At 41.2% G+C, this 13099-nt stretch overlaps 1 protein-coding gene across 2 annotated transcripts in view; it reads right to left on the bottom strand.

Moving 5' to 3' along the window:
- Window positions 1-10052, bottom strand: part of unc13bb (unc-13 homolog Bb (C. elegans)) — an 85655-nt gene extending 75603 nt beyond the window's left edge. For both annotated transcript variants that reach the window (XM_089020971.1, XM_089020972.1), the window contains exons 1-2: window positions 9824-10052; window positions 1578-1607 (exon numbers count right to left, since the gene is read on the bottom strand). In XM_089020971.1, coding sequence (XP_088877097.1) covers window positions 1578-1607; window positions 9824-9845 — 52 coding nt within the window. In that variant the 5' untranslated portion in view covers window positions 9846-10052. The remainder of the gene's footprint in view (window positions 1-1577; window positions 1608-9823) is intronic.
- Between the last annotated feature and the right edge of the window lie 3047 nt (window positions 10053-13099).

Here is a 13099-nt window from a genome sequence, read left to right as displayed (position 1 = left end):
TGCGCCAGCGTTCACTCAACCCGAAAGTAACTCAAATCAGGCTTCGCAATTCTCAATAATCACAGGTGAAAAAAAAACAACACTGGACACTTGACACTTGTACTGTAAATATGGGTTGATGCAATACAGCTACATATATCAAGATGACTTTCTGGGTCCTTGCACTATGTACATTTTTTTATGAAACGGTTTTGCACATGCGATAGCATTCACTCAACCCGGAATAACTCTAATGGATAACTAATAGATCGCTAGCTAGATAGATAGCTAATAGATAGCATATAGATAGCAAGTAGATAGCTAGTTAGGTAGCCAGCTACATAGCTAGTTAGCAAATAGATATCATATAGCCAACAGATAGTAAGCTATATAGCTAGCCACCTAGATAGCTACAGTATGGCTTCAAAGGACACCAGGCTGAATCATGCCACACACATACACACACACACACAAACATTAAAGAGCACTTAACTCATTCACTACCAGACAATGTGCAAAAGTGTGTCCACTCCAGTGTCGGGGTTTTTGTCATTTTTGCTCAAATTTCAGGACCCACAGAATATTGAGTTTTAGGACTGCATACACATTAAATGAAGCGTAAGAACCCTTAGACCACAGGTGTCAAACGCAAGGCCCGGGGGCCAAATCCGGACCGCCACATCATTTTTTTTCGGCCCGCGAAAGCAAATCAAACTTGTGAAATTCCATGATGCTTGCTAAGATTCTAACTGTTTTTGGACGTAAACCACAATAACAGGCATTACTCTTGACTTCAGATTTGAAAACTAATTCTTCATTATCGGATTTTAGCAAGCATCATGGAATTTCACAAGTTTGATTTGCTTTCGTGGGCCCAAAAAAATGATGTGGCGGGCCGGATTTGGCCCGCGGGCCTTGACTTTGACACCTGTGTTCTAATGGCTTCCCCAAATTCATAACGGCCCTTGAGAGGAAACCATAACTACAATGTGGCCCGCACCAAAAAATTACTTTGACATCCCAGCCTTAGACTTTCTTCTTTCACCCAAAAAAAGTTAATTCCTAAATTAGATGGATCTGGAGTTGTCCGAGCTTGAAATGGAGGCAGGTGTACAAAATACAATACATACATATTGGTTTCGATAGCGCTTGAACAAGAGCTGAAACTGTAACAAAACACTAACATGGACGAAAGGGAAATGCTACCCCGTCGTGGAAGGGAAAAAAACATCGCCAGAGGTCTGACCAGTGCTTTATCGGCACCCCCCAAGCAAGAAAAACAAACATCCGAACAAATTGGGAAATGGCGCTCGACGTCATATTTTTCAATTCTAAAATAAATTTGGCAATAAATAAATGGCAGCGAATGAGTTCAAAATATGTCCGTATTCCAAGTCTCTATTCCCAGTGGATGTGACACCATCTTTCTCAGCAAGCCTTTAATCAAGCTAGGACGTAATTTACCCTAGCAGGGTCACATTTCATCTGGAACCAGCCTGCAAACAAGAGCTTTCAACCCAAAGCTAACACGGGAAATGTGTTACCAAGCGGAAAAGAAGAAAACAAACAAACACCGTTGAAATGTTGAAAGTACTCACCTGAAGGTCCGTGGAGCTTGGCTTTTTTCACTGTAAATAAAGAACAAAAGATCATTTTAAAAATAGGCAACCTGTATTTTGTCACATTTTGTATGTGTGTACTATCATTCAAATTCTCCAACATAATTATAATAATAATAATAATAATCCATTTGATTTCTAAGAGCCTTTCAAAACTCTCTGGGTCACTTTACAGTCACAGGATCAGATTTTCTGTGGGTGAGCAGCGTCAGCCACATGCGCCAGCGTTCACTCAACCCACAAGTAACTCAAATCAGGCTTTGCAATTCTCAATAATCACGTGGAAAAAAAAACAACACTGGACACTTGACACTTGTACTGTAAATATGGGTTGATGCAATACAGCTACATATATCAAGATGACTTTCTTGATACAGTAAAGTCTCGTTATATCGATATTCAAGGGAGTCCGAAAAAATATCGATATAACCGGGACTATCGATATATCCGACCCTGTTTGCATGTAATTTTCTCCGTGCGTGCATAGAAATAGTATCGATATAACCGGGACTATCGATATATCCGATATCGATATAACGAGACTTTACTGTACTTGCACTATGTACAGTTTTTTATGAAACGGTTTTGCACATGCGACAGCCTTTCACTCAACCCGGAATAACTCAAATAGATAGAAAGCTAGCTAAATAGCTAATAGCTAGTTAATAGATAGCTAGCCAGATAGCTTACTAATAGATAGATAGCAAGCTAGATAGATAGATAGCTAATAGATAGTGAAGGAAATAAATACATTTAGTTAGCCATGTTAAACATTGTGTAGGATAAACATGAAAGTAGTGAGTTAATCAGTATCAATTGTGCTTTATTTTCAATAGATGAGGGAGAAGACGTGAAATTGTCTCAGGAGTTGTGTTTTTCAGAATCAGAATCAGAATCATAATCATCTTTATTGCCAAGTATGTAGAACACACAAGGAATTTGTTTCCGGTAGAACACGCTGCACTAGTATCGTCGTCAAAAAAACTGCTAAGTGGCACTATACAGTTCCATTTTGGCTACTGTTGAAAGAGTTCAAAGTGTTCAAAGAGTTAATGGCTTGGGGGAAGAAGCTGTTTAAATGTCTGCTGGATTTGGTGCGCATGGATCGGTAGCGCCTGCCTGAGGGGAGTAGCTGGAAAAAGTGGTGGGCAGGGTGCGGAGGGTTTTTGCAGGCAGCATGGGGGTCAGCTGGTTCTTATCACCCAAAGGGGGTGAAAAGTTACGACCTGACCAAGGTAAAAGGTTACAACATCAACCAACGCTGCTTGACGGGGACGCAACTTGAGATATATCCGCTTCATCCCGCCAAGAGGAGGATGACACCACAGACCAGAGAAGGAGGGATCCAATCATATGCATTTAGTACCGTTTAAAACTGGGCTGCTCAGTCTCAGTCTTGGTCTCTCTTTTGTCTCACCTACTGATTTTGAGGGCACACGAATATTTTCTGTGTCAAAGAGCCGAGACACAGAATTCTGTATTAGATCAAATTGTTGGGAATAAATCATCTGTGAGTAACTTTCCAGCTTCTTTTGTTATCTCTCTCACAACCAGCATGCCAATTGTTGGGTTATAACGTTGCGCAATGAGGTAAATATTTAATTCCGGTCATAATATTTACAATTTTAAAATTAACTGTTAATGCTAATATTAGCTTGTAAAACTCTAACCTAACAATAGCCAGCTAGTTAGTTAAAGAGCTAATAGACAGCCAGCTAGATAGTCAGCTCGATTTGTACAATGATGGTTTCAATGATGAAATTTTAGCTAGTGCATACGAGCCTATATTTATGCAGATCCGGACAGGGGAACAAATGCGCTACAAGGTTGACAACTTGTACCGCTGCTGTGGACTGCAAATTTCCCCATTGTGGGACGATTAAAGGTTTTCTGATTCTGATACAACGTTGTTAATATTCAAAAGGGGTCATGGTGCGATTACACAAACATAAACATACAGACGTAGGAGCCGAGATCGTGACGTCATCACTAGTTATGTAGCATTCAATATGCAGCTGGATTAAAATTGAGGTGAGCTGTTTGACTTTTTGTTTTGCTTTTGTCTTCTGGAATCACAACTGGGTGGTAAGTGAAACGCAAACGCAACCTTGTTACTGTCATTTCAGAATCAACCCGAGGTGTTATCCAGCCTGACCTCAATTGTACTATTATTATTCAAGAACTGCTAATTTCCTGATGCCAAACTATTTTTAGCCGATGTCACCCGCAGGTGTTGCGTCACGTTCACTCATTCACTCTCAGACATGTGCTAAAATGTGCCAGGGTTTTTGTCATTTTCACTCAAATTCCAGGACCCACACAATATTGAGTTTTAGGACTACATAAACATGCAATGCAGTGTAAGAAAATGTAGACTCTCTTATTTCATCAGAAAAAAAAAAGAGTTAATTCCTAAGTTATATGGGTCTGGCGTTATCTGAGCTTTAAATGGGGGCAGATGTACAAAATACAATACATATTGATTTATAAAGTGCTTTTGTTATTTAGTTTTTGTTGTTGTTTTTTTACTTCAAGATGGCGCCGCGAGAGTGGCTGCCTTTCCAGCAGCTCCTGTATTTTGTTTTTCTCCGTCTTTCTTTCCTTTTCTCTTCCTTTCATGACTTTGCTGCTGTGAAATGTCAATTTCTCCACTGCCAGAGAGAAAGGTACATACAATACAATCCAATCCTACAACAGCTGAAGGTGTAACAAAGCGCTAACATGGAAATACGGGAAATGCTGCCCTCTCGTGGAAGGGAGAAAACAGTGCAAGAGGTCTGACCAGCACTTTATCAGCACCCCCAGGATAAAAAAAAACAAAACGCGAAAAAATTCGGGAATGCCACTGTATGTAATATTTTCAATTCCCGAATAAATTTGGGAATGGCAGTGAATGAGTTAATATGCACATTGACACTTCATTACAATGGAAATTATATATTATATTATATTATAACCCAGGATACCCCAAAAACATTTTTGTGTGTTGTAGTTATTAGGACAGATTCAAAGAGCAATGTCCCACAAAAGTCAGCTGTTATTAAAACAAACCGCCAACAAGAGTGCAATAAACAGCGGGGAGTGAATCAGAAGGCCATGTAAAAAAACAGACTACACAAAATACTCAGAAAGGGAAAAATGTTGGGTATTTGTTTTGGTTTATTTTATTATTATTTTTGGTTCTCTTGATGCAGCAATAGAATAATGTTGGTGGGATTGAAGCGCTTTAGAGGGGATTACTTGTGATTGCTTGGACTGTGTTCAGGCATACAGTATAACCCATTAAACCTCTGGGGCCTTCCATGTGAGATGGGTCCAAACAGGATGATGGCGGCACTTGCACATGCCAAAGAAATATTGCCTGCTCTCCACTCACTGCATGTTGTTTCCCCAAGTCTTGCCGATTTGAGTGAAAAGTGTCACCCAAAAAAAAATTTTTTTTAAACTTGTGTTGATTTATTGACGTGCGTATTTATTATTTTTAATTATAATTTAGTATTTATAATTGTTTATTGTTGATATGTTTTTGCTTATTTTGTATTGCTTATTGTTTTTTTGTCTTTTTTATTTTTTGAATTTTATTTTTTTATTTTATAAGTTTCATTTTTATTTTTATTATTTTTGTATTAGTTTATTTGTTTATTTTTACTTGTATTTTTGTATATTGTATTTTTTATTTTTGTATGTTTTATTTTTTAATTTTTATTTTTGTAGATTTTATTTTTATTTTATTGTATTTTTTTGATGAATGTGTTTTGGTTATTTATCTGTTAGTTTTTTTATTATTATAGCAGATCTTGCAAGAAATAACATGAATAATTGGGAATGGGTGGGACTTAAAATTGAAGGGTTAAGTTACGGTTCTCAAAAAAAGACTATCAACATCGCAGGGATAATACCAGTGGGCCTCAATCGGCAGTACATTTGCACCTAAAAGCTAGCAACCACTCATTTGACGACAATGAGGTTAAAATCTTAGCAAAAGAACATAGATGGTTTGAAAGGGGGGTAAAAGAAGCGATTCTCATAAAACAACTAAATCCTTCATTAAACCGGTCTGGTGGGGTGAGGTTCAATTTGGATCGTTCATACAATAGCCTGCTTAGGCAAAACAGATTAGGCAACATTCGTAATGCTGATGAGGTGATACCGGTGGGAGTGGGGCAAATAGGCCAGTCGTTAGTCAGGAATGTAGGAACAATCAGTGGGGCCACAGGGAGTGGTCCTCTGCTCCCCCCAACCTGAGAGTAGGGACCTATCATAGCTGTGTCCGACATTAGGGATATATAAATAGGGCCGATACGACCAGTCAGACTTTAGTTCGCTGACGAAGCCTCTTGGATAAGAGGCGAAACGTCCGACACCTTCAAAAAGTACAGATGATGGCTGAAGAAACCTCATCGATGGACCACTTCTGTACGACTTAGAGCTTACACAGACATTAAGTTCCGGTTGTGGAAGTTCAATTTTTCATCCATCTAAATCAAATTCAACAACAATTAAGTATTGATTATGTTCTAAAATATGTGCATATTTTTAAACTGAAAAATGTGCGAAGGGCTGATGGCCCAAAATACCTGCAAAACGGTAATTTCTGGGTGGGGGGGACAGGAAGAGGGAGGGGGACTTTCCACCTTAACGTGAGCGGATATAAGCTCTGCTGTGAATGACGTTGCCTCAGTGAGGCCTGAGGGCAATAAACCATCGGGCACTAATGGTGGAAACTGATGCTGATCATAGTCTGGAAAGGGCCTCTGTGAATCCATTAAAGTCAAAATTTCATTGCTACTGAAACCCTCAACCCCTTCGGCCTCTTTTTCTCTCTTCAAACAGATTTGGGGGGCAATACTCGTTAAGCATTTGGTGGTATGCTGTATTCATAATGCCATATTCAACCAGATATTTTTACCCACTTTTTTATTTAATAACTCTGGAATACACAGCTTCTGATATAATTACGTTCGTTGGTACCTTCAATGGTCACCTACAGTTAGAGTACGTTGAAGAAAAAAACACTAAAATGGAGGAGCTAGGATGGACAGAATTGTGCTGTATTTGCAGGAAAACTGGAACAGGAAGTGACATAATACTCTCCCCTAATGCTGCTCGCAAAAGTGCACTTCCGCTGTTGCTGGATCAGGTGGTGAGAGACAGACAGAAAGCATGAGAGAGAGAGACAGAGAGAGCAAGCAACAGATGGTCAGCGGATTACGTCTCCAATCTCTAAACGTTCTTTCTGCCCATCTCATTCTCGCATAATTCCACTATGCCGCATGCGCGACATACTAAACCTCACTATGTGCGGTTGAATTATTTCTGGTTTTTGCTCATCAGAATCATTTTCCTACATTTTATACCAATCTGGGCTCTGGAAAAGTGGATTTCCTGATTGTACAAGGTGGAATGGAATGTGAACATGCTCATCAAAATCCAATGACAGAAAACACACCCTTGTACAAATTAATTGCACCGCCCTGTTATTTTGGCATAAAATGGATTGTTTACATTGTTTGACAACTCAAATGATTCAAATGTACATTTTAGTAAGAAGCGTGTCCTCTCTTGTTCTTTATCACCTCAGCGATGCGTTTTGGTGTGGAATCGACCAGATTCCGGTTTGACAGTTGTTGATCAGAATCAGAATCAGAATCATCTTTATTGCCAAGTATGTAGAACACACAAGGAATTTGTTTCCGGTAGAACACGCTGCACTAGTATCGATATTAGTATTGATGATGGAAAGGTCTCTTTACCATGTCTTCATTATAGCACAAATTGGGGCATTTTTGTTGTGTAATCTTTCTCACACAGAAGAATCTTGATTATTGACCATAAATTCTCAATCGGGTTTAAGTCCGGTGAATTGCCAGGCCAATCATCACAGTACTGTCCTGTATCCATCTCATTGACGAACTGATTTACAAGCGAAAAAAAAACATCTTTTTATACCTGACGGAAAGGGCATTAGTACATGGTAATCCATTAATTATCCAATCAGAGGCCTGGCAAACAAGTAATTAGGGAATGTGGTTGGTCAAGTATATCGAACAGACTCCACCCCTTTCGTGGAAAACATTGTTGTGAACTTTTCACAAGCTTTAGAATTATTTAAAGCAGCAAACAGTCAAGATCACATGGTGGTGCAATTCATTTGTATGAATTACGTATTATGAAATACGTATTAATAAAAAGGGATCATATTTTCTGATCATTGAGCAAAAACCCTTGCCAATAATTATATACGTATCTCCAATGTTTGACCCACCTAAAACCCAACATTACTTTCAGCTGAACTAACAATAAAGTACCGGTTCGGAACCTTTCACAATGGATGAGTATTTTTGCAAAGTGCTCACCCCTCACAAACCTACAACAATCCGTGACCACTCAAACTTGTCTTTTGATTGACAGCCGGATTCTCACCCACATGTCTCCTTGATGTGGTAAACCACTCGTGTGTTAGGTAATACATCACCATGGAGATGAAGCAGCTTGATCCATTAATTAAAAATACCAAAACAATCAATAAAAGCAACATTGTCAAGCTGTTGGGTGAGTCACCACGTCAACAATGGCAACACCTTTCCGGTTCGGCCATCTTCGTCACCTCCCGGCTTTTTCATTTGCGAACACAATAAATCAATTGCTGTCGCAACAAATATACAACACGACCTCACAGCAAACAATGGCGCTTGATTAAAAGGATTCACTTCCAAACATGTTGCACAAACACAGAAGCTGAGACCACAGTCTCCCCAAAAATATTTGTTTTCATTTCAGGCATTTAAAAATTTTAACAACATTCAACCAGACCGCGGGACAAGTCGCTATGGTTTGTTATTTTATTTGGTTTTATTTTATTTTATAGCTATCGCGCTGGATATCGCGCTGGCTATCGCGCTGGCTATCGCGCTGGCTATCGCACTGGCTATCTAGTTTGTTAGCTATCTAGTTTGTTAGCTATCTGGCTAGATGGCTATCTATTAGCTATCTATTACAGTAGCTGGCTATCTAGCTGGTTATCTAGTTCGTTAGCTATATGGCTAGCTGACTATCTATTAGCTATCTAGCTGTATATCAAGCTGGCTATCTAGCTGGATATCTATTGGCTATTTATTTTGTTAGCTATCTGGCTATCTATTAGCTATCTAGCTGGCTATCTATTTCATATCTAGTTCATAGGCGATCTGGCTAGCGGGATATCTATTAGCTATCTATTAGCTGGCTAGCTAGCTTTCTATTTGAGTTATTCCAGGTTGAGTGAACGCTGGCGCGTGTGGCTGCCGCTGCTCACCCACAGAAAAACTGATCCTGTAACTGTAAAGTGACCATGAGAGTTTTGAAAGGAGCTTATAAATGTATTAAAAATTATTATTAAATGTCACATCATGAATAGTCGCTGGGGTGAAAAATGGCCGCCTTCACATGGTTCACCCAGTACGAAGGTGTCGTCCAACGAATCCACCACAAACAAATTACAACAGAAAAGGAATAACGGGCATTTAAATCACAAAGATATTGCTATAAATTGACAAAAAATTATCCTGAAAAAAATGGCTGCAGTCATCGATGGTAAACGGAGGGCTCTAACTACACTAATTTTGGGAAAGGATGAGTCATTTCAAGAACAAGTCCCGCATTGGCAAAAATATTCAGCCCAAAAATCAAGCAACATATTTTATTGCTGAAATTTTTACTATGTGGGACACAACCAGACAGATGTCAATGCATCAACTTTTAATACAAATTTAATGTATTAATTCACTACATTTTATATTGTGACGTTTTTGTCTTGACAATAGTTGACTTTCTTTCAATTAAAAAACATAATTTCATCGCAGAACTATTAAAGGTTTTGTGCAGACTACTTTCACCAAACACAATTTTCAATGCAATACAGTAATTGGTTCCTAAACTGTTTAAGATGTCACAAACCAAATGTCACTTTTCGAACGTAAATACCGCCGCAATCAGAGTTCTAATTAAAACAACATACTAATGACACGTGCCCAGAGCAAACTCAATACGAAAGCACAATAAACATAAATTATAAACATAATAAACTATTTTCTAGCTCTCCTTAAACATGCTTTGACACAATCGGTGCAGATTTCATCTTAATTTCAAAATAAAATGCAGTGAAGCTCAGAGCCCCTCAAACGCACAAAGCAGGTTTTAACAATTTCACTTCATAAATGAAAGAAGTACTATAAAACAAAACTTACCTCTCACACAAAGTAACGACATGAGCGCTTCCAGCAAAAAAAATCCAGTAGTTTGACTCACTTTGGAAAGACAGCAGATGGCTGACAATAGTGACACGATTGTGGTAACATGACACGCGCTAATTCATTCGATCGAGCAATCGCGTAAACTTTGGCAGTGTGAATATTGCAGATTGTTTCCTGACAAGTGACTAATGACTCCTGCAGATCGATAAAAACTACCGTAAATAACCTGCCGAGTCGGTGCCAAATTGAGCAAACAGTAGGATGGGATGGACGAATCAGAACATGTGATTAGCGTCTTTTCCAGCCAATGGCAATGCAGTATATACAAAATAGGCGTGGTCGGACAAGTGGCTGTCCAATGATCCAAGGGATGGTTCAGGGAAAAAAAACTGGTGACGCAACCATAATAAGCAAACTCAGAATGTATCTGCATTCATACATTGTTTTAATTAACTGTGGTGTTAACCTACGATGTGCAAAAGTCATAAAAGAAAAAAAAAAGTCTCAAAGCATTAAATCTCCAGATATTCCTGAAAACGCAGATGTAAAAATATACCAAACAGCGCCTTTATGTGGATTTAGCAATGTACTACGTTACTCTCAGTCCCAAACAGAGAGATTCATACAATTATAATTAAAAACACCAAACCCACAATTTTCTGTGTAGCTCTATCTCTTGTTTCTATTTATAATTGTGTTTTATTTATTGTATTCTATTTATAATTGTATTTTATTTCTTATTGTATCTATGTTTGTCTATTATTATTATTATTATTATTATTATTATTAGTAGTAGTAGTAGTAGTAGTAGTAGTAGTAGTAGTAGTAGTAGTAGTAGTAGTAGTAGTAGTAGTATTATGATGACAACTATTATTATTATTATAGCCTCAAGCATAACAATGACTATGTGGAGTGACATTCTACTCTTAGCAGTTTGGAATTAATTTTGACTTATAAATGATAGAAGTCAGGTGACAGTTTGTGAATTTAGTAGGTTGATCAGGCAAAACAAATGTGTGACTAGTTACCTTCATCTTTAAAAGGAAACGCAAAACTTTATTTACTGTCCACGGTTGACAAAACATGCAATTAAACACTGCATCAAGCAAAATAGGCATACTGTATATTAATGATTACCATTAGAGCTGAATGGTGAGTATAGTCTTTGCTTTTTCGAATGTTGCTGTGCCGATGACCATTTTGTGTTTGGGAGCCTTTCACTGAGTGAGTTGCTTGTTCTGTGGCCACAAAGGGACATCAGTCTTCTTGTGCCGGTCTCAAGCCCGGATAAATACAGAGGGTTGTGTCAGGAAGGGCATCTGACGTAAAAGCTTGGCCAAAACAAACATGCGGATGAAACCTCTCAACATGGAGGACACGACCCCTTGATGGGAAAAGCCGAAAGGAAAAGAAGATTATTATTATTATTATTATTATTATTATTATTATTATTATTATTATTATTATTATTATGACGATGATGATGACGATGATGATGATCAAAGTCAAAGTCAAAGTCAAAGTCGTCACGTTCCGTACAGTGGCAGCTGACGAGCGGGAACGTTAGGCGTTGGTGCAGGCAGTTGATTTATTAACAGAAAGCGCGGGTCAGAGATGACGCGGACCCGGTGGGGATCCTGTGGAGACGGACGACGTGTTTGACCAATAGTGTCGCCGTCTCGATAGCGGCTACTTGGTCAACAGCACAAAGTGTGCCGACTTGGAAAACCGGTCCACTATCGTGAGGATGACCGTCTTACCACGGGATGGGGGGAGGCCGGTGATGAAGTCCACTGATATGTGGGACCAAGGGCGCGGAGGAACGGGTAGGGGGCGGAGCAGTCCTGCCGGGGGGTGATGGGAAGCCTTGCCACAGGCGCACGACGGGCAGGCCTTAACGAAGTCCGCCACGTCGTCGCGGAGCCACAGCCACCAGAATCGCTGGGAGACGAGGTGCTCGGTGCGGCTCACCCCTGGGTGACACGCCACCTTGGAGGTGTGCCCCCACTGCAGCACCTCCGAGCGCAGCGACTAGGGAATGAACAGTTTGCCTGTGGGACAGTTATCGGGAGCCGGGGTACCTCTCAATGCCTCCAGGACCCTCCGTTCGACCTCCCACTGGAGCGCCCCCACGATCTGGCGGCCGGGCAGGGTGGGTTCCATGAGGTCTTCCTTGCCTGCTGGCTCGTGGATCCACGAGAGGGCATCGGACTCGGTGTTTTTGGTCCCTGGACAGTAAGTCAGGGTGAAGGAGAAGCGGGTTAAGTAGAGCGCCCAGCGTGCCTGGCCTGCATTCAGCCTCTTGGCGGCCCAGATGACCGCCAAGTTTTCGTGGTCGGTAAGCACGGTGACCGGCTCTTTCGCCCCCTCGAGCCAGTGCCTCCATTCCTGAAGAGCCAACACGACAGCGAGCAGCTCCCGGTTGCCCACGTCGTAGTTGGCTTCTGAGGGACTGAGGCGGCGGGAGAAGAAGGCGCAGGGGTGGAGCTCCTGGTCGACTGAGGAGCGCGGGGAGACTACCGCCCTAACTCCTGAGTCCGAGGCATCTACCTTCACAATGAATGCGGCGTCGGGATCAGGGTGACGGAGAACTGGCGGGTGAGAGAATGCCCTTTTCAGCAAGCGGAACGCGGCGCCCGCTTCTTCCGTTCATCTAAACGAGGTCTCAGTGGAGGTGAGTTGGGTGACAGGGAGGGCCTTCCGGCTGTAGTCACGGATGAAGTGGCGGTAGAAATTGGCAAAGCCCAGGAAGCGTTGTAGCTGCTTGCGAGAGGTGGGCGTGGGCCATATTGCCACCGCTTCGGTCTTGGCAGGGTCAGCCCGGATCTGCCCCCGCTCCACGATGAAGCCCACGAAAGATAAGGAGGAGGTGTGGAATTCACATTTCTCTGCTTTGATGTATAGTCGGTCCTGCAGCAGCTGCTGCAGAACCAGCCGGACGTGCTGGTGATGTGCCTCGAGGGATTCTGAGAAAATTAAAATGTCATCCAGATATACAAAACAGAAAAGGTTCCGAGAATCCCTCAGGACGTCATTAAGCAGATTCTGGAACACAGCGGGTGCATTGGTGAGACCAAATGGCATCACCAAGTACTCGAAGTGACCCAGAGGCGTCTTAAATGCGGTCTTCCACTCGGAGTTGTCACATCTCGTCGCCGTCCTGGGCGCGCCCCGCCCCTCCTGTCATCTCCTCCGCTGCTCCCTGGAGACGGCCCCTCCCATCATCACGCACCTGGGTTCCCACAGCTGTTTGTCATTCCCGTGATTGTG

Source organism: Hippocampus bargibanti, linkage group LG18, assembly GCF_051943395.1.
Source record: "Hippocampus bargibanti isolate YZ-2025 linkage group LG18, ASM5194339v1, whole genome shotgun sequence".
Classification (NCBI taxonomy): Eukaryota; Metazoa; Chordata; class Actinopteri; order Syngnathiformes; family Syngnathidae; genus Hippocampus; species Hippocampus bargibanti.
Note: the sequence above shows the minus strand (reverse complement) of the source record. Positions and strands in the feature narration are given on the sequence as shown.